The following is a 23,561-nucleotide window of genomic DNA, read 5'->3' on the forward strand; positions in this document are numbered from 1 at the left end:
ATGACGATTTGATACGTCTTCAGTGGCAGAGTTCCATCCTCTGTGATCTAAAACCAGGAAATGGAGGGTTGGAGTTTCTGCAAAATTGGACCCAAGACCAAAAAATGTTTCCTGGTCTGATGAGTCGCCATTTCAGCTGTGATATTCGGATGGCCAGGTCAGAACTAGGTGTAAATAACTTGAAAGCATGGCTCTATCCTGCCTTAAGTACTGTTTCACTCAGGCTGGAGGTGATGGGGCATAGTATCGGTGCAGGAAAAATTTGGGGCAAATCAGAACCCTCTGCAGCTAGAAATTTACCATCATTTAACTTCCATTTACATATTTTTTTGCAGGCCACTGTTCTGTTTATTCACAAATCCCTAATTCTATCCCGTGTAAATATCTTGATATAGTGGACTAAATAATTCACTCATTAGTCAAAAGAAAAGCCTTCCTTTTAAATTTTAATTCATCATTTCATATAAAAAAAAAAAAAGAAAAAAAAAGTGTCCTTTACATACTCTTATCTTTATCACAGCTTGCTGGAAAATGTCATCAGAAAAGATTAAGCATGGAGGCATAATCTGCAACAATATGCTGGGAAATCATTCAAAATTGAACTAACTGTACCTGCCTGAAAATCACATATAAGTGATTTTTCTTCATTTTTGATCCATCCCTAATTAAGCAATCACTGTCATCAGTGTCAGAGGCTACTTAAACACCACAGCTCCCTCTCCTGGTCACCCATTTGAAACCAAATTCAAATAATGCCACAAATTAGCATCGCATGATTGGCTTTTGGTACCTCCTGTCCCCAAAGTATTAAACATTCTGTCGCACCTTTAAAGTATGACTTCCAATCTATACATAACTGCCCATAAATGTTGCTAAAATACACAAAGCCACAGCTAAATTTGCTCCCTAATGTGTGCTTAATCTTACAGATGGCAAAAGAGTAGGGCTTTAAAGGATTGTCTTTCACAACATTGCAAGGATCACAATAATAGTGCTCAGTTACAATTGTTGCTAATGGACTGGTGGAAGGGAAAAAAAAACATCTTCTTTCAATTTTCCCTAGCCTCTATTTTCATGGACCACTACGTGGATGTGACAGAACGAGTTTCTGTACACATGATTTACTTTGTGGAAAAGCTCACCCAATGGTGACGATTGTATATTTGCAGTTTGTTTTGGAGGGTTAGTAACTTTCCCGAAAACACACACGACATGGGGAAGGACATTTCAGTCTGAACCTCAGATGGGCTCTATTTGAGAGTATAAACAGGCTGACAACAGATTCCCAAAGCAAGGGAAACTCACTTTCCTTAGCTTGTGTTTATCTATTTCCTTATCCACTTTATACTGATCTCTCTTCTCCTTGCCCCCGCCCCCACTCAATCACCATACTAACGTCTTTTTCTTATGTACATAGCATTTATTTACTAAGCAGACAACTCCTGACATTAATGGAAACAGTGGCAAACATCGATGAAGAATAGTGTCTCGAAGAAACTGAGTAAGTATGACAATAATGACATTACCTTCCTTTCTCAAATCTTTAGGTTGTCCATTACTGTGGTAAAAAGCACTATAAAAATAAAGATGCATTGTAGTGTATTATATTGTTAAGTTTTATCTTTGTCTCCCTAAAACTTTCACATAAATTTTCAAGGATGTACTTATTTGAAGCAAATTCCAACCAGACTGCACCTTCCAGTAAGATCATTTTAGTGGTGATTAGAAATCACAGCAATCCCAAAAAGATCCCAATTTAATGTCTTCCACAAAAGAAAATAGAGATGTACTGGACAAGCTGCTGTGTCTATCTAGCCTGACAACTTTCATTGTAATAAATTTTAGCATTATTATGAGCATAATGGTTAAGCTTTTATGACTTGAGCTATTAAGTCCCAGTCATACATTGGGGACACACCAGCAATTGTTGCTAATAACACATCTGTTTGGGTCTCGGGCTTTATACCACCAGCTGCTGGTGCATCATGTGAAACAGCAGTCTGGTTATTGTCCTTTTGTGCAGCCAGTCCGTAATAAAATCCATGCATGCTTTTAATTTGATTCTGCAGTTTATGCTGTGAATATGCATAGAGTTACAAAATGTCAGGTAAAATCATGTCATTTGTGCAAGAGGACAATTTAATGTGTATGTCTGGAATATGCAAGAGGTTTAATACCGGTGTCCTATAGGCCACGTGGCGTATCATTACTAATTAATTGTTATTTTTATTAATGTACCAGAGAATAAAATGTGTGTCTGTATCTGTTTGTCCAAGTAAACAGCATGGTGGTGTTTGGAGCGATAAGGCTTCAGCTACTTTGTTGGTTCAGTGACTGTGTGGCTCTGCCGATAAGAACGCGAGCCAATGTGGATGGACAATCATTGCTCAACAAATACATGGCAAGACAATATCCGCGAATGTTCAAAGACATCAATAACATTTAAGCCTGAGTGAACGTGTAACCTGAATTTTTCTCAGAAAGATCTCAAGATTAAAATCTGAAAATACAAATCGTGTGATCAAGCCTAAATAGGATCACGCAATATCCTGTACACTCATTGAACCATCGTGAAAGTGGTATGGGTGATTCTCAGAATGTATGGTCCAGCTTGATAGTTTCTTCCCTTCACAATCAATCACAACTTTTATATATTTACAATATTGCAGACAAACTGCAAAAATAAAAGACTTTGCAAATGTACCTAATTTTATGGATGAACAACAGAAACATGATTTCTACACTGAAAGCACACCAAAATGATTATGAAGGCTGCATCCTATGGGTCATCAGTCCCCCCCCAAAAAAACTTTGCTGATCCAACAAAAAATGATGTAATAATCTCCAATGACTTGTGTTTCAGTAGCAAAATTAAAAAAAATGCTAGCAGCCATGATGTAATCTTTTTTGAAGAAAAAGCAGGTCAGGGAGGGCCATGTAGAGAAGGAGAGAAAATACAAGGAAAATAGAACAAAGGTCCACACAAAAGCTAACTAAAAGAGACGGAAAAGAGAAAGCAGAAGCCAGGAGCAAATTTAATAAACATTGAAAATGATGAAGCAAGTATAAGACTCCAATAATGATCTAGAAGACCAGCACCACACAGAGAGAGAAAGAGAGAGAGAAAGAAAGAGAGGAGAAAAAGAGAGAAGTAATTGAAGCTAGACACAAAAGAAGTATGAAATGCAGGATTGTGAAAATAGCAGGATATGATTCACATAAGACCCAAAAGACCCATGGTACACAACAACTTCTCTTACTAATGCACAAATAAATCTGTCAGCACACCATATTTGGCTCATGCACACATAATCTGCCATCCCTTACAGGGCCGGCATGATTTGCCACGGCACGGTAAAGAAGCTGAGCGAATTTGGCAGCTATAGTGATTTACTTGCACTCATCTGGAATTATTGAGCCCAGTTTCACTTTATCGCTAGCACTTAAGTCTTCATTAACAATGACCAGAGACAAACTCTGGCCACGGGTGCATTGCATGTAATAAAATATCCAGTTAAGATAAGCACAGCCAATTGCACCCGTCGTTTTTTAGACACTTGGCTTCATCGAACGAAATTCAGTGTGTGAGCCTGAGTCTTTCTGTCAGTGAGCTGGTGTGTGCGTTTGTTCACACATATGTTTGCATCATTGCTGTGATATGCGATGGCATTTGAAGAAAATCTGACCCGGTTGACGTGACTGAAGGTTAATAAATGCTAATAGCCGCACGCCCGCGCCTACATAAACGTCAAATAATACTCACAATACAAATTCTCTTTCCTAACTTAAACAGAGGCCAACACAGAGGTTAATAATGTGTTCAAACGTCGTATGCTGGGAGTCATTTGTCTCCATTAGTTTCCTGAAAGGGACAGCTTGCTGATAAGCAAAGGACTGGCATTTTACACAGTCAGAGCCATTTATTATTAATAGCTCTCATTGAATTATGGAGTAAGCGAGGGGGGGGGGGGGGGGGGGCAAAAAGAAAGGGAAGCTCATTAGAAAGGGTAATGATCAGAAATAAGCGATGACAGCATCCTAAAATCCGTCCAAAAAATGAACTTCAAACTATTTACAATTCAATTTGGCACCTATATTGTAGGGACTACGCTCAAAGAAATTTCAATAGATTACATAATTCATAATGAAAACATCCCACTTTAAATGATAGGGATTAGCTTGTGTGTCTGTGGTCATTTGAATCAGTAGGGGATTTTTATTTTAGACTCATTCCTATTCACACAGAATTAATTGTGCATGCTCAAAGTGTAATAATTCATGACCTGTTCGAAATTAAGGTCATGAGCAAACATGACCACATAACTGCACACCACACGCATGACCCCTATTGAGTTATACATATTTGAAAACCAGCAATTGGCTTGCGACCAATCCAGGGTGTATCTCACCCGTGATCCTATTGTGGATAAACAATATAGAAAATAAAAGGATGGATATTTAAAATCCTGCTTCAATGAGACACTGGCAAACCTCATTGAAGAAAAAAAAAATGGCAATGTATCTATCCAAGATAAATAATTACAATATATCATGGTCGGTCAAACCCAATCCGATGCAGGTGACCGGTCCTAGAAAATATAAAACCTTTATTAACACTATGTTTTGAGTTACAATATAATATTCATACAAGCATATAAAGTTACTTGGGTATAATAAAACTCCATAAAAGTGGGAGTAGACTGCTGAAAGTGGTTGACGTTATGCGTGACACTTTCTTTACTGTCACATACACCAAGTGCAAAAAAGAAGTTGCTGCAAAGCAAAACAAGCATCTTTTAAACTCAGCATAAAATGTGATGGCGCATGAAGAACACCCGAGGTGGTGATTAACATACAGGTGATTAAAGTACACAGAGTGAGCATTACAGTGTGCACTCGAGTGGATTGTTTTTACATTAACACGGGACACAGCCGTTTTTGCAGGTGCCTTTTTAATTTTATTACTGACGACATCCTGTTGTCACCATCATTGTCCAATATGGAAATATTGCATAATACTGGAAAGCAAGCACACTGGTAACTATATTGCAGCTTATTTCCATTTGAGGTTCTATGGTCATCATCAATTGACTCTTTGCCATTTATACCTTCGATTGTAGACACGAAAAAAAATTTGTAAATATAATTACTAACTGCAGTCTTGCTGAAAATAAGATGACATCCTCCACAATCTCATGGTATGTTTTTAGAGGTGTTTGCTTATAGCACAACAGTATCATAAACTGCTGACAAAGTAGCTCCAGATGGCATTAAAATGTTTAGCCCAGATGAGCACACATTGAATAGGAACAAACCTTATTATACGACCGGTCACAATAAGAGAAGAGAAGCGGGAAAATATTTAATGACTGTAAAACAGCTTCCAAACCGGGCTGAACAACCCCCCAATGCTGCACATGTTACAATAACAGCACCAGTGTATGTAGCATGGAAACCACTGTCAGCACTGGTGTCTGGTTGCTGGTCAATTAGCTTTTGCTGTTGTCTAATGGGTTTGTGCGTCCTTCCTGTTGGGGAGTGTGATGGAAGACACAAGCTACCAGTGGCTTCAGCATTAGCACACAAGCACGGACATGTGTACACAACTGTCAGGAAACGATTTGGGAGTTCACTAGGAGAGCTGGTGGTTGTCGGGGAGTATGGTGAAATAGCCATCTCGCTCTACTTACTTCCACATCATATCCATAATTGCCACCATTAAGAAAGATGATTCCTGGTTGGCTTACGGGTGTTCATTGTTTAGATTTTAAGACTCAGCGGAGATGAGAATGTGTTATTCCACATGGGTTTGTTTATAAAGTAAGGCCCATTTTAATTGGTCCAGGGTGTATTATGCCTCTCACTCAGGGAAAGTAGAATATGAATGGAAGAGTAGCTAGTCCATTTTCTAGTTTAAAAAATAGTATTTTAAACTGGAATAAATAAACCATGTTACACAGTGTTATGGGGAAAGTTATAGTAGGACATAAATGAACTACTCAACAGAGCATTTGCACAATCAGCTCGCAATTCAACAGAGAAACCATTAAGAACACACAGCGCAGCAATAGGAAATAATTAGTACAACAAAAACTAGCACGCAAACCATGAAAAACATCACATAATTATGGGATTGCTCATGTGGTGACTTTTATAATCAAAATAATTTATCATCAACAGTCAGCTTAAAAAGAAATAGCGAGTTTGGCTGCCCTTCATAAAAATCTGACAAACATGTCTGAATATGCCCTTTCACCCCTCTGGATCATATCCAAATAAAAGTCAATAGAATTATTGCTTGACTTCATAAAATAAATCATGTATTTAAGAAGGAAATCAAGAGCTTTAGACAACACTACCAGAGTGCCACCAAATAGTGAACAATAATTGGAACCACCAATAATACAAAGTAATAAAAAAGAAAATCAATTGGACAAAATAAATTGGAACCACCAATAATAATACAAAGTAATACAAAAAATGCGACAAAATCAAAAATCAGTCTATGAGAAGAGCCACTAAAACTGGCTACAAATCTGTGTTCATGCCCACAACGGCGCAAACTGCCTGTTTCTAACTGCACCAAGCTACAAGTGGAAAAAAATACTAACAAATTGTGGACCTTGCGTGCGGGCACAAATATAAAGCCCTAGATGGTAACAAAGGTTAACTATTTTTTTTACAGTTGCTTATGTTAGATCTTATTTAATTCATTGTGACTAGAACAGATTATTTTTAGAACAAGTAAAAAAACAACAACTATTGATTGCTTTTATTCTTATAACAGAGGCTGGCAACTCCCCTCAGCCACTTAACACTACGGGAAATAAAAAAAAAATAATCAATTTTCCAAATGTCTCTTCTGGTTTATTGTTGGGTGAAAGGCGTGGTGTCTGTCACTCCTCTTTTTAGTCAGCTCCCTGTTGTCCACTACCCAGTGTTCCTATTTGGGAAAGGTCATTCAGCGTTCAACTATAAATAAATGACTAAAGGGACTCAACAATATAGTAAATCAAGAGCATGAGGAGAGAGAAAGTGTGTGAGCGTAAGGAGGCAGATGGAAGCAAATGAGACCAGAGAGGAGCGGGATGGAGCTCGCAGGAGAAAGAAAGGGTGGGAGAAAGCCTACTTGGTCTCAGTTGTAATGTATTATGTATCAGAATGGGAATGCCAGCAGGAAGCAGCATATGAGGTTGGGTATCATGTGTGAACAAAAGGGATTTTTTTTTTTTTTTGCATAATATAGTCACTAAAGCAGAACTTCACTGGTCACTTTTTTTTTATTTTATTTAACTAACCGAAAATTGTAAATGTTGAAGTAAAATGGGAGTCACATGGTGTCACCTACACTCCTTTGAGACACAAAAGCTGTTAAATGTAGCAGATCACAGTTTAAAAATATGGAAAGGGTGACCGAGACTATGTCAGCTGTCACTGCCATTGGGTGGAATTTATACCTCAGGATTTAAAAGGTGTTAGAGGAATTATGTCACTCGAGATGTTGCTATAATGGTTGAGTGACACCACATTATTCACCCTGAACAGAAAGTTATCCAAGCTTTATCTAGATTGTAAGTAGTAAGCTGACACAGAGGCACTGAGGTGGGAGAAAGAAGCTTTCATGTTTGTTATTGATTCAACCCAAGTGAATATCAACCCGGGAAGGAACACAAAAGTGTGTGTGTATGATATCATCAAGCACCACGGGTCCATCTACAGAGTGCAGATGCTATAATGCTACAATATGAACCCTGAAGCCAAAGAAATACAGACAGATGGGGAAAAAAATAATTTTGCCAAATGTTATATCTGATTGATAAATGTAGATCTGATCAGAACTCAATCACTACTCTCGTCAGACTTCTGCTTTCCTCTTTTATGCTCACATGGAAGTATACAGAAACAGTTGAGACAAAAACTGTTCAAGAAAAAAAAAAAAGACTCTTCACCCAAGAGCAACAAAGTTAGTTTGAGGATGAGATCTTTGTCCTGACTGGCCTCTTTAAATGGTTTGTGGCAGTATAACATTTCAGACAGCCTATTTAGAAACAAACAAGCGGTGCCCCACTGCAATCATGACATGGAAAAACTAACAGTTTGAGATCCAACCCCTGCTGAAAAACAATAAAAGAGGCAGACAAAAAGAAATGGTGAGTAGGGAACTATCACACTGTGGTATGATGCCAAGCTTCACAAGGTGTTTACTTTCCGAGAGCAGAAGCAATGAAAGCAAGTGTGCCACCTCTTAAGACATGAGTTCAATATGTTCCTCCACAAGGACACCCTTCAGAGAGAACTTTAGAAAGGCAGACTGGCGCCATCAAAAACTTAAACTGGCCTATTTCTCTTGAGAGCTCTCTCAATAAAACTCTCTCCATGTCGACTTTGATGTCGAGAAAGACCCGACTGACATCACCGAGAGGTAAACACCTGTGAGCTGAGCGTGGAGAAAAAAACAAAAAAAACAAAGCGAAACACAACCGTGAGGAATCAGCGGTAGTAACACCTGCTGTAAGCCCAACACAACAAATAGAAAGCACATCAAACATGTTTTAATGTGTTATGGAGAAGAGTCCAACTTCACAAACGGCTATATGGACATTGGTGCAGCCATGCTTCAATAAATGTACAGTACATAGAAAACACTGCCAGACAGCCTGCTGGCATTTTCTTTGCTTGACTTGACGAGAAACTTGAAAGTAAAGCAAAGGGAGAGAAAAAAAAAAATACGAGCGACCAGAAGATGGAAACGGAAGAGACAGAGAAAAAGAGCCTCTGGGGAATTACTGCGAGGGTGTATGTGTGTACAATTGTGCATGCATGTGTGCTTGTGCATGTGTGTGTAACCCAAGGGCGATAGTGTGAAAAGTCACCGCAAAGGGTCAATGATGACAAAAGATGAAATAAAAAACGGGAAGTGACATGCTGACATTCAAAAACCACAATCAGATGTAAATTAACTTCCCACCCAAAATTGTACGTGTTGGATTGCATTGTACATACTGTTTCCATTTTGTTCAAGCCACCAGAGGGAACTCCGGGACATCTTCACTCCAAATACGTGTGTGCGACTCACACGGCCGGCTTAATGCTTGCTCTGCAGGTCTGTCTACACCTCATTATCTCTGCACAGACCCTTCTTCAGATCACTGCACTATTTTGGTAATGATAGAATCATGGACACGTCACATCATTATAACAGTACTTCTATTTGCCCGTAGGGCCATTTGTACATTACTGATATCCATTAAACTCTACTCATATGTTCATCATCTTTCACTTCAGCTCATTTCCTTATAGTACAGTAACCGACCACTTTATTGGTGCTCCTAAGGGGGTTAATGGTATCGAATTAAACCAGCATTTGACGAAGCGCAACAACATCCATACGATTTTTTCTGCTTATCGTCTGTCACCAAGGCAGTAACCAATACTATGTTTACACTAATGTTCCAGGCGGAACCCAAATGTACTGCTCTGTGGATTTAGGCCTTTTTTTTTTTTCTCTGTATTCAGCCTTGCCGTGTTTTCATGGTCACAGGCTGCTGAGTCCTGAAGGCTAAAATGTGCATGACTGTTCAGCCAGAAGTTTAACGAGATGTCCCCTGTTAGTGTCTACCAATATGTTCTCAATGATGGCGTCCTTCACTTTTGTCACATTCTGACCAAGGTCTGACATGTTTTTTACATTCTGTCAAAAGCTATGAATGAATTGGAGCACATTTGTGGCTATGGCAGACTCCTGCTGGGACATGCTAGACCATACGTGTCAAAATCAAGGCCCGCGGGCCAGATAGGGCCCACCAAATCATTTAATGTGACCCTCGAAGACAAATTGTGCATCAACTTCATCTGCCAATTCTACAGTTACAAATTGCCTTCACTTTTAAAAAATACAGATATTGCTAGCAATTTTTGTTACCATTGATCTTTTAAAAATATTTGAACTGGTTTTACTAGTCTCCGGTTTCAAAATTACTCATCAGTTTGTTGACAGTCTTAATGACCCTCTGAAGGAAACTATGACTATGATGTGGCCCGCGACAAAAATGAGTTTGACACCTCTGTGCTAGAGTATAAAACATTTCACACAATGGGCACAAAGAGTCAGACCAGGATTTGTAAACCATCATTTCAGCATGCGCCATGATTGAATGCAGTTACTTTACACTCTAGCTTGCAATCGGGAAGCGTGACAAAGCGTGGAAAAAAAAAGTGCATCAAATATGGCAAGTGTGATGAAATTCGAAAGGATAATGAGATGCTAAGGAAATTCATATGCTTCCCCTCCAAATCCAGACCACCTCCAAGTTTTGTTTCACCGTATTACGTGATGTCAGGTTTTGTTGCAGTCATCAGGTTCTAATAAGGGGAAGTACGTTTCTCTTCTGCACTGTGACTTTCATTTTTCTGACATCTGTGCAATCATGGCCCATCACAATTGGCTTCCTCCCCCTACATCACACCGCATAGTGTGAAGTCCTTCCTATTCTTTACCGTGACCTGAAATGTTTTGTGACAGAGTTGAACAATACAGAGAATTCAAAAGCACCTGTGTTTGTACGTGAACTGGAAATGTAACTGTTTTGTTTACTGATAAAAATGGATAACGTTTTAATTAGGGCTAGTTTCGTATGGCCATCAGTCAGGTAACCTGTGACACTATCAGTTGCCAGGCAACATTCTCTTTGGATGAGACACCTGCCCATTATGTATCGGACCATCTTTGCAAGCGACTGTTTGGATGAAACACCTGCCCTTCATTTGTCAAACTATCACAGCAACCTCTTTCTGTCATGCCTGTCAGTTTCCTCGTGTCTGGCTGCTGGGATTTCATGGGTGGAAATTGGTCACTGGTTGGAATGAAGAAATGTCAAAGAAGATGGACGATTAAAGCGAGCGGCAAATAAGGTGATGAACATGCAGTGTTTTGTCATTCGGAAATCACCAATAGAGAAATACAACCGGTGCGAGGTAGACAACATCCTATATGTTAATTGTGTGGATTGGCAGACTAATTATAGTAACATATGTATGTTCCAATATTATGTTGTTATAATTTTATTTATGGGCTGATTTAACATTTTTGACATTTTTGTAACTGTAGGCATCACAACGCTTCTGAATGCCACAGTGACAGCTTGTCACTTATCTTTAGCTCAGTGTGTGCCAAGTGAAAATATGTGTGTATATGTTTAAACACACACACACACACACACACACACACACTATTCATAAACATATAACATATAGAAACATTCTAGTTGAGGACGTGCAACAACAAAAAAAGAAAAGACAACTGATATCACATTAAACGTTCACTCAGCACGTATGTGACCAAAAAAGAATAAAGTGAAAGTAATAACAGAACTGTCAACAGCACGTAGAGTGGAAAAAAAATGCAAATTGTGAAAGTAGAGTGGAAGCAAACCATACAAGATCATTCATGTTTACAATCTCCACCCGTGATTTCAATCACACTGCTGGAGGGTTTTAGGGCCTGTTTGATTGAAATAAAATATTGTTCTCTTGACAGTGGCTGTCATTTTAATCTCTCTCGCTTTTTATCAGCGGCTGCTTCAATGAATATTAATTGCTCAAGGCCACTTGCAAACTCTCTAAACAGTGGGCCAGACACGTGAGAGCCACTTTGACCCTCTCAGTTTGCCACACTAAAATAACATGACCTTGACCCTTGACAACGCACAGCAACATCTAGACATGGTCACAAATATTCTTTACACAGAAGTCATGATTTTGTCACATTACACCATGTTGACTTAAAATATTTCCTCCAAATCTACACATACAACTACCTATCATTTTTACAAAGTACCTGCCAATCAGAGCAAATTATGTACACACACACATGCAGTAGTTGCTGACAAAATCTACCAAAATTATTGAGACATAAAGTTGCAACAGATTATTTGATTTCTAAGAAAATCTATACTAATCTACTACACAAGCATTCACGTGTCAGAGGGTTGTGTGTGTGTGCGGGCGTGTGCATGTGTCAACAGTGAATCGAGATAAGAAAGCTGCCAGCAGATTCTGGCGCTTGGACCTCTTGAAACTGTCAACCTCATTTCCTGGTGACACCTGCAGACACACACACAGAACTATATAAACGGTAGGCTACTCGTTCTGAACCTTCCCTCTTGGCCCATTACAGCAATATATCTGGAATATTCTGAAGCCAAACTGTAACTCTCGCTTCATTCTTCAGATTAGGTCTACTTTACAAGGTGTGTGAGTAATTTTGTGGTGGGCATGTGGTTTCTATTTTTGTGTTGAACACGCAGTAGAAAGCACAAAAATTTAAATAAATACTATTTGTAGGACAACAAACACAAGCCAGAAATAATGGCACACAATGGAAAGCAAATGCTGCCAAACACAAATAATGTTATACTTTTGTAAATTGAGTCTTTATACAGAAACACAAAAATAAACACTCATTTGGATTCCATCATCAGTAGGAATAACACAATTCAGACTGCTGAAAATGCTTCCGAGTCAAAACATTAATTTGCCATTATTGGCTTGGATTATTTGTTAGTTGGCTTTTTGCTTTTTGTTTTTTTTAGCTGCAGTGCAAGTGAAGGTAAAGCTGCTAGTGGCTTGCTGTATTTCCTCCATGTCACAATTGCAAATACTTCGCTCATTACATTACCAGGTCTAGATTAAGGCACGCACATTGCGGACCTGTTTGTGAATATATTTGAAAATGCAAAATACACATTTAAGGTATGGCTGTGAGGAGATTCTGTTACCAAAGCTGTCTTGTAACGGTCCTCAGTGGAATGTTTTTATGGAATATTTTGCTGCCAACATTGTTTTTGTAATATTGTAGCTGAAATAGGACATGCACAGTTTTGATTGAACAACGGGGATGTACATGCAAGTCTATAAAAGCTTTTCAATCAAAAGTTTTGTTAAAGTGTTCTATTTTGTGGGTAGATGTGCGCAAGCACACTCTGCCTTTTCTTTCACTCACAACATCTCTCTCTTCCGGCTCCGTCACTTTTTTTCACTCAGAATATTTTAGTATTGATGAGGCCATTACTGATGATAACACACCAATGTCAGCATCTTTTTTTTTTCTGCTGTCAAATAGACACACAAATATATGCCCACTCATCAGGAGTCAGGTTACAACTATTGCTGTAAATGTGTTTGTGTGTGCCAAGTGTAGAGCAGAGGGTGACTTCCTGGCAGTCATCCAATAAATAATGATAGTTTACGAGACCTTTTACATACACACCTAGTGGCACAAGAACACAACATCAGTCGGCTATTAAGATGATGAAAATGACCACAAAACATTTAAATTGAACTCAAGTATCAACTGCTGCCAACAAATACAAGATCCAAACCAAGACCATAAGCATGTGTGCAAGTTTTGAAATTTCCGTCAATTGCATCAACCTGTTGGAATAATCAGTCTCACAAATCAAAAATTTATAAATATTGAAACGGACCTTTAGGAACTATTACAACCTAGTTGTGAAACAGAATATGCTTTAAATGGACCGTATTTCCCCCATAGCATATGCATCTCATAAAATATTCAAACAGCATGCAAACTGTAGGGATTCCCAACATACGTAACATTTGCTCTCAAGCAATATAACAGCATCATTCCTTGTGACCTTCAGTGTCATCCAGTCAAAGCAATTTATGCTCAAGGGGAGAAGGTATAAGATCCGCTACGCAAATTAATTGTAATGTCAGGCCTGGCACATTTCATTATTCCTCAGGAAATCTGCTTGCTTCAGGGGAGGGTGGTGCAGATGATACTTGCTACTCAGCAATCCCCAAAACATGTGTGCTAAACTAGGGCAACTCCAAGCGAACACCAGGGGTTATTGAAAAATCCTAGAATAGGGACATCAAACCATGTTATGAGGAAACCTCATAAGCATACAGTATTTGGCGAGTGTGAAAGACGTTTGATCAGCCTCATGCTTTGATCGCGACAGCTCACCTGAATCAGAGCAGATGCCTCCATTCATTTAGGAGCAGGTGCTTCACAGGAGGATTTCAAGCAACAGAAATTGTGTTTGCCAACAGGAGGGATTTATTTTAATAATCTGTTTAACACGTTGCCTTGACATTGTCAACGTGTGCCTCTGAGGAAGAGCAGGCCAAAGTAACAAACATTAAAAATAAACTTGTCTTCAACAATGACAATCCACGCATCATGGGAATGTCAAACTGCTGGTGGCACACCCACTAGGGCACCATCGCCATCGCACTGCCGGGAAGTGAAAATTTAATTGAATTAGGAGTTTGCGTAATGTTTTCCACTGTTCTAAAACAACTTTCTGTAACATTGTGGAGTGTGTCTACATTATTGTCCATCTATGTGGAAGATGAAGAAGTCACTATTGAGTAGGCCTGGCTTAAAGGGACATATAGAATTTTTCAAAACCTATCATTTTCAATTATTTGAAAAATAAATTCTATCAAGGTATATGAATAATAAATAATTGTATGTCTAGTAATTGCAATTATATGGGTCACGCTATAATTTACAGGATGTTGACATTTTGCTGTGATCTTTATGCTACGGAAACACAAAGGAGACAAACCTGGCTAACGTACTTCCTCAACCTGCAATAACTACAGCCTGGATAACTTTCTCGTCACTTGAGGGAACACTACAAGTTGTTTGTGATTAACTTTTCTTGCACTTCTGCTCAACAAATTGTATTGCAAAGCGTGAATACTCTAAGCATAGTAGTGTGCGTGCTTCAAAATGCATGCGCTTTGAACTTGCATTGTTGCATTCTATTAATTCACCCCTAGATGGCATTCAAAAAAATTCAACACACTGTCTCTTTAAAATATTCATTTTACTTTATTTTCAGTTAATAGTTTCAAAATGTCAACAAAGGCAGCACATTGTTTTGATGGCATAAAAGATAAGCAGCCGTTGCCAGCTCCAAAACAATATGAGACATTTTCTTGATTCGCAATACGATCATGAATTGTTAATGAAAAAAGTGTGTGTTTTTTTAAAAAGTGTTGAACAAGTATTTCTAATTTGTTCAGTCTTTATTAAAAATAACTTACATCAGTTAAACAGCGTATAGGCGTTAATGGTTCTGGTATTATTGAACCAATATAGCCTGTGGGACTCACGGGAGTGATAAAAGTCACAGAGTAGACTCTGTGGGAATATTTGAGGGGTGACAGAGTGTGATGTGGAGGCTTTATGGAGCTGACAGCTGCCCTCGCAACTCACATGGTGCTGCTGTCAAGAGGGAATAATGACAGCCGATCAAACTCAACACTCCACCAGCAGCACCACAAGGGGCCATGTGCAGTCAGCCTCCTTGGGAGACATCCGAGGAAGTAGCAGCGACACAAAAACACGCACATCGTAGTGGCTGACTTACATGTCGGTGGACGGCGGTTGGCTACGGCAGAGCAGCGCGTGTCCGCACGCTTGTCCCATGGCGCATCCTGCCTCGCCACCCCGCTTGACCCAAAACAGCTGCAGTCGTGGAGGGCGAAGAGGAGGATGGAGGGACGCTGGACCAAGTGTTGTTGCGTCTTCCTTCGCTTGATCGCCTCCTCGCCGCTGTCCACCTCTTCTGCCGTCTCTCCAGCGAGGAGAACGCAGGCTTAGTCGGGACCGGGTAACTAATATTTGAGCGCTTGTGCACGAGGACATGAAGCGAGAGAGAGAGAGAGAGAGAGAGAAAGCGAGAGAGAGAGAGAGGGAGGCAGAGATAGGGAGAGACGTTCACGGGCACATGGAAGCGTCAACCACCCGGCACCCACTGTCAATTGTGCTGGAATAAAAACAAGCTGCCACGCACATGCAGACAAGCGCGTCTTCGAGTTTTTTCTTGCATGGAGTTTTCAAGGGTGACAATTCCAAGCTTCTGCAATCCCCATATAGACAAATGTCTTATCAGGTCCTGCCAGCAGCTTTTCATTAAACCACATGTTGCACTTGACTCATATATGAGTGTGTCAATTATGCAGTATAAAAAGGCCGTGGTCCCTTTTTACGAGCTCTCCATAGCACAAACGCACATTTACAAGACAGCCTCTTCCATGCTGACTGAAAATAAACTCTAAAACTAAAACATTGGTTCCCAAAGTCACCGTGGGATACGCATTTCCCGACTGTTGTATTTTTAAATATGGTTATATGAGAACAATGGAAATATAGATCTTGTTCAAAAATATGTTCAACTTAAATATTGTTGAATATTATCAACCTGGACTACATAATCTTTACGTGTTCAAAGTGCATTTCAGGGTAAATTATTGGTGAACACAACTGCATAGAGAAAAAAATAATAAAGCGAAAATTGACATAGCTTTGAACTTGCATTTGCACCTCTGCTAGTTTTCTTTTGTGCTGCAGAGAAATGTTACATGGTCTCAAATGAGTTTGAATATGCAAAAGCATATCTCGGGGCATGACATACTCTATGACATACTCTAGGGGTCAGTACACAATTACTAACTGTCTAGGTCTAGGAGACCCAGGGGTCACCAACGTGCCCAGTAGCCGGTGAGGAGCATGTGACACGAGTACCCCGCTGGGCTGTTCTAAAAATAGCTCATCAGTCATAAGACATTGGTTACATTTCCATGGACGCATTAATTCAGATTAAAAGTTTGGTCGGAATAAAAACACTTCATGTACACACCCACCCCGTTACGAATATTCTGATTGGATCAAGCCAATTCCGATCAAGATTTTATTCCGAATGGCTATGTTTGTATGTCTTGGACTAAAATTATGATCAGATGCACTATTTTCTTGGAGACTAAAAACATTGATCTGACGAACAAAGCAATGTTTTGTTGACACTAGATTATGCGGATGCTTCTTCTAATACCATTTCCGATAGATTGGCTCATTCTGTGCATTTCCAATTACTCCTCCGATTAGACCTCAAGCACATCCTGATGTTCAAACATTGCTTGAATGGCATCTCTGTCTACCTTAAGTTAGTTCTGTTGCATCTGTTCATCATCCTCCTTCTAATCATCTTCTCGGTATGATGGGATCCCCCACGAGTTCCCCGCATTGCTTCACCAAACTTCTCCCTGAGCGATCAGCTAATGAGCCGTAATTGCAAACACCTGAGCTAAGGTTTCCCGATAATGTCGCCGTTGTTCAGCGTCTGTCAAATTAATAACGGGATGTTTATAGCAGACCTTTTATTTTATTCCCATTTTCCCATGTCTTCCATGGTCTCATATTTCCCGTCAGAGTAGGAAATAATAAACAAAATGTTCGATGACAGCTATTGGACAGAGAAATTAATACCTATTGCCCAATTTCCCGAACTAACAAAAATCACAGATGGCTGTGGGTGTGTTTTGGATTTTTCTTGTCAGTGAGCAAAGCGGGGACATGTTTGAATTCACACAAGGTCTCAGAAGACACTGTTAGTGCGTCTGAGAATAAACTTGTAATTCTAGTTTCTTACAACTCTAATTCCTGTGTTAAGTGAAATTATTCGACACGCTTCATTTAGGGTGCAGCAGACCGTGTGGTTATTTTTAAATTGTTGAGTCTGGAGGAGAGTCGAATCATTATCTAAATAAATCAAATTGCATGTTTCCCAGATGACATTAAAAGATGTAACTGAGAAATACCTGAACAACTCCAAAAACAAGATCAGAATAAAAGTTCTTCTTAAAAAGAGAACACAGCAAGACTTATAAAAAAAACAATTGGCACAAGTCTACCGAGGTGTGAAACAAATACAATTCCTCTTCCCTTCATCTCTTTCACAGCAAGTGGGCGAGTGCGTGCGTGTAAAAAGAACTGGAAAGGCTTCAAAGCCAAATCCAGATACAATGAGGATGTTGGCGTGATTTTAGGCTTCATGAAAGAAGGGCTTCAAAGTTACTTAAGTGATTATCTTTATTCAATGATTAAAGTCGTAGGAGCTCAATCAAGGAGACAATTTAATGAGAATATATACTTTTTTTTTTTTTTTGGTCCAACAAAACATTATTGAATCTGGCTCAATGAAAGCCTCCATTAATACAACACTTAGCGTATTTTCTGGACTATAAGGCGCGCCGGGCTATAAGGCACACCTTCAATGAATGGCCCATTTTGTGTATCTGTTTATGTATGTATACATACACATTCGTATATATGCATATGTAAATATGACGAATTAATATTTAGTTTGTTATGCTTTTGTTTATTTACTTATATTTTTACAAACACTTGAATGACATTTGACTACACAGCACTTTGTTTGTTTTGCACTTTGTTTGTATATGTAACAGGAGTGGAGCTCCTTACAAGCCCTAGGCTTCGTCTCTCTCCTTGCACTGTTATTGCTATAATAATATGTGCTAAACAATAAACCAAACCAAACCATTAATGCATCATGTCAGATTTTTAAATCATTCTACATTTTATCTTCTTTTATTTCAACTTCAGACGCAACAAATTACCTTATAATCACAAAATAATGATTCATAGTCTTCAGCGGGCCACTTATGATTGATTTCATGACACAATGCTTTGGGCCAGTTTAAATTTAGGAATTTGGTCCATACGCACCAGACTATAAGGCACACTGTCGGCTTGTGAGAAAATTTTAGGTTTTTAGGTGCGCCTTATAGTCCGGAAAATACGGTATTTTCATAGCGTGACTGCCATAATACCAACTGCCTCCCAGAGGGGAATGACGTCATCCACAAGCAGTTAATTGTGTACTGTGCCTTCGTTTACATTCACCTGATTTGATGCTCACACTCACTCTGATCTAGTAGATGCCAAGTTCCATATCTGCTAAGCACAGGAGGAATTAGCTGGACTGGAACACACATTGCCCATTGGCGCAAAAGCCCTGCTGTGTTTAAATGAAGTTTTCTCAGAGTTTCACAGCTGATTACCTCCTGCCTTTGTTAAGGTCTCTCCACACGGGATGTTAAAATTATTAGCTTTATTAAATCAGCATTTAGTTATGACTTTGAATGTGCCGTCATCTTTCACACAGCCCTTAACACCTTTGATTAAGTAAATCTTACCATTCTTAACAATTTTGATACTATTTCTGTCTGACTCAAATTGTAACTGTCTTCAATTGGATTTTTTTTTTTTTTAGGCTCCCAGTCTGGCTCCGTATTCAGTCGTTATGGCAACCTGGAGAACATTATTTGGAATAATGCTACACGATTTACCTCTGCAGGCTGAGTCTCATTTCTCCTGCTCCAGGATACTTAAGTCATACAATAATAGATGGAGTGCTATGGTGTCTTTTATGTAGTATGTGTGGAACATTACTTGTTACTTTCATTGGAATTTTTTTATTGGGTCTCTTTCCTTACTTGTTCACCCTTCTGGTGAAAATCTTTTCTTATATCAATTTTAAAAAATGTCCCTAAAAGTTTTAGAAATCAGATATATGTAAATACACAGAAGTCAGCCGAGATAGGCTCTAACTAATAAAAACACCAAATTCTGAAAATAATAAAAAGTAAAAAAAAAATGGATGGATTGATATGCATTATGGATAGAAACGCTACATCCTTATACGGCCTGAACATGCAAGAAAAGGATAAAGGTCCTTCCAGTAACTCGGGCGACATAGTGTGACAGCAGTGTCTGAGCGCTGCGCTTCAATAAAGTTCAGTGAAGCTTATTTTTATGAGGTGGGACATTCCTGCTGTTCCAGATTGTCCTCAAGCATCCCTCGTCTCGTAAATCATACGATGACCTGCAAAATGCTGTTGATTTCCACTCTTAAAATGTCTCTGAAACTAAAGCGGCACATCTACGTGAGCCTGAGCAGGCTTCCCCTTTCCCATTTCTTTTTACCTAGAACTAAAAATAGAGATACTCATGATTTCACGAATCAAATTAATTGAAAACCATCAAAGGGTCAAACGCGGAGCCGTATGTTTGAAATTGAGTTGGTTCACTCGCCTGGCTTCAATTGCCACTCATATGAAACGAAAGGTTATCTGTCTCAATATATGCCCCCAAAATTGAGCCGGCGCCACCTTGGGATAGGTTGCAGTTCCCCAAACCAAGCCTGCATGATCAGACTGTTGGAATCGCATTTCGTTTTATGTCCTCATCATAACAGATGAATGCTGTTTAATTTTGCAGCACAGCAAAAGTGTGTCACGTACTAGCTGATTGAGATCGCCTGGAGCGTCGCTCTAAAATCAGCTCCTGAGTTGATTACATCCAAATGTCTTCAGTGCTTACTGACATTTACAGGCAGCCTTCATAAATTGTTTAACAACTACAAACTGACTAGACTATGAATCATTCAAAAAGTATTACCTGATGGCTTGCGAGCTTTCCTCTACAGAATATTCATTACAGATATCGTTCGTCGACAGACTGTGTTTAGAGCTACAGCGTGGGTTGTAAATATTCTGGAATACAGATTTAAAAACTCAGCCAATTAGTGAGACTTCAGAGTTGTTGGTGAAATGAATAATTGTCTGTACCTGTCCTTCAGTTGGAAGTGCTTCCAATTACACACAAGAGGCCAAATGAGGCAAAGCTGGCTGTGCTGTCAAGCCTTTTATACTCATATTGCCACATTTATCCTCTTCTGTTTGCCAACATACGCATATATCGGCTCTCACCTACTTGAGGTTAGTGTTTGATTCAAACAAAATGAAAAAGAAAAACAAAGCCCCTGTGATTGGCTGGTAACCAGTCTAAATGTGAAGGCCGGATTTTCAGGATACATGATAAAAATTAGAGAGGGACAACATATCATTAAACCCTTCTGTAAGTGCTACAACCAGCAAAACTACTGCACAAAAATAAACATATTAATTATGAAATATGCACTGATAAGAGCAAATAAAAAGACACACAATGCAGCGTCCCAGAATACTGTGGCCTGAAAAATAAACAAAAACCAGCTTTTGTCTCTCCAGTTACACGTTGTGCCTTTTAGACACTTCTCAGTGCGTGTATGGAGCCCTCTTTATCTTAATTTCCTCCTTTCAGTGCTCTGTTGAATCCCTGTTGGGTGTTAAAGGCTTGTAAGCTATTATCCTCGTTGCTTTCTCCTCTTTCCACATATACACATCTCACTGCTACCTCAACACAACATCAACTCAATCTCAGGCATCTTTACTTGTTTCTGGTGAATTTATTACTGTGATTTCTCCCAAAAAAAATCCACGTTTGGAATACCTTAAGCCATTTTTTTTTTAAAAATTGAATTTATCATTAATATTTTTTTTGGGTGCATCTTTTTACACAAGACAGAAATATATAACCGTATAGGACTTAGTTGAAATGTAATATCTAAAGAAAAAAATGCAGCATCCACCTCGCCACAAAATCGGTTTGTTCCGCCCAATCCCTCGCAACTCCCCTGGACGTATGAAAAATATAGATACATCTTTCCTGGTTTTTCCTCAGCTCCCCTAAACCTCTGATCCTAGAATCTCCACTGCCTAGCTCCCTTCCAAGTGCCTATCCCTCAGTAAAGCTCTCCTGGCTGTGTGAAATTCTCCAGCTCATCCGGTTTAAATCAATTTCATCACACTATTGGTCATATTTCTGTTTGTGTGCATTTTCCTGCATCTCTCTGTATGATTTAGAACCAAAGTGTTATTTCAAGTCTTGCATATTTTTTTAAAATAAATAATACATTCCACTGAGGCGTTAGTATGTTGATATAACTGTCCATAATTATTCCAGAGAGACAGAGAGACAATCAATCAAGATCCCAGCCAGGCCCATTAGTCGCTTTGGATTAAAGTCGCAAGTATAAACTGAATGGTTTGTTTGGGAGACCTCGGGCAAGGTAAAATGATGTGGTCGCTACAATTAGTTCGTTTGAAATGGAAACTTTCCTGAAGCTGTGTTGTGGAAAACTTGCCTCCAACAAAACCTGCTGTGTTTTAAGTCAGGACCAAGGCAGCTGACCGTAGTTAGTCATGCATGCTAGCCAACAATGACAACATTTCTTCAAGCCCGTTTTTTTTACACTGTGTAGATAACATCACATGTATCATGAGGTTTTTTTTTTTTTCCCAGGGTTGAGGCCATGCATACCATTCCGCCATCCCCAACCTCTTTTCCTTCAAGGAAAGGTTCACAGTAGTCACTTTTTTTGTGGACCTCCAACCATTCATTGAAGGTGTGTGTTGGTGTACTGTCACACCTCCCCAATCGGAACATTTTTGATCTGCTACAAAAATAAGTGCAAAAAATCTCAATCTATCTGTGTGGCCTAATAATCTGTGCTGTGGACTGACTGTAGAACTCATTCTGCATGTGGATTTGTCAAAGAGAAGTTGATGGACTTCTTCCAAAACACCACAGATGGTTTTACAAATAATAGCAAAAAGAAAAGGTTAAGTGGACGTTCTAGGTATGACTATAAAAAAACTAAATTGTGGCAACCATGTGACTCAATGTCAATTGAGTACTACACGCTTATGTCACAGTGTTGCGCAACATCTGGCTATCGTCACAATCCATTTTTTTATAGCGCTTGACCCCATTGGGTTACAAGTGATCTGCAGCCTATCCTAGTTGACAAACGGTTACCAGTCAATTGCACGGTACTTGACGCAGAGGTCAGCCCGTCCCTGAGTTTCTGTCCAAAAAACTTTGAGCATCACGCCTCGCACATCCTACACTGACTGCTGTGATCTTCACCATCAAGCTAAGCTTACGCGACACCAAGTGGTTGACTCAGTCGTCTTTTCATCCGCCACTTTTAAAACCTCTGTGCCACTCAAAGACTTTCGATGACTTTTTGATCCGTCTTTAAATATCTCAACGGTATGGCCTTCTCTTATTCACGCATATCCGAGCTGTCGAGCCAAAATCAAAAGGCCCACACAGCACACTGCTTTCCAACAACCCAGACGAGATGCAAAAGCTTTTCTATGGTAGTCCCTGTTTTGTTTCTGGAACATTCTTCCTTTTAATATTCAATCCACATTGACCCTACAAAAGGTTAAATGCCTTCTTGAGAATCACCTCTAACACAAACTGAGCTTGTTTTGTTTTATTAGGTCGTTTCATTGCGTGTGTTTTTATTGCACTACGTTTTATTGGTCTTATCCATTTTTCTTTCATTTATTGGATTTCTCTTTTAATGTGTCTGGTTTGTTTATTGTACAGCACCGTTGGCAGGAAGAGTTGCGAGAGATGTGCCACATAAAACGTTGCTATAATTTCGTTATATGAAAGCAATTTTCGAAATTCTAAATACAGCAATGTTATTAATAATACGGCCAACGAAAACTATTTAAATGTAGATTTCCTGATCATTTCATGCGCATGCATTTGCCAGCCACTTGTTTAGTCATAATTACGTCAGTGATGTCAGTCAAATCATGTTTTTAATTCTCTAAACTGTTTCTCTTCAAACGATGTTTGAGAACCTCGTTGTCATTTATTAACTGGCAATTAAACAGTTGTAATTAGCTTCCCAAAACAATGGAAGCGTGTAACAACAATAATTATCTTTGCCACTGTTGCAACTGTCATGCCGATTTAACAGCGCTTGTCCAAGCACGACGTTGTCAACCTTCAGCATCACCCGATGACTGTCATTCTG

The 23,561-nt window shown here is 39.2% G+C and overlaps 1 protein-coding gene across 1 annotated transcript in view; it reads right to left on the reverse strand.

The window, feature by feature from the left end:
- Positions 1-23,561, reverse strand: part of LOC125972832 (cGMP-dependent 3',5'-cyclic phosphodiesterase) — a 109,994-nt gene that overhangs the window by 79,504 nt on the left and 6,929 nt on the right. Inside the window, exon 3 of the mRNA XM_049726831.2 lies at positions 15,408-15,668. Within this exon, the coding sequence (XP_049582788.1) occupies positions 15,408-15,466 (59 nt within the window). The 5' untranslated portion in view covers positions 15,467-15,668. The remainder of the gene's footprint in view (positions 1-15,407; positions 15,669-23,561) is intronic.

The sequence above is a fragment of the Syngnathus scovelli genome, chromosome 7, assembly GCF_024217435.2.
Source record: "Syngnathus scovelli strain Florida chromosome 7, RoL_Ssco_1.2, whole genome shotgun sequence".
Taxonomy (NCBI): domain Eukaryota; kingdom Metazoa; phylum Chordata; class Actinopteri; order Syngnathiformes; family Syngnathidae; genus Syngnathus; species Syngnathus scovelli.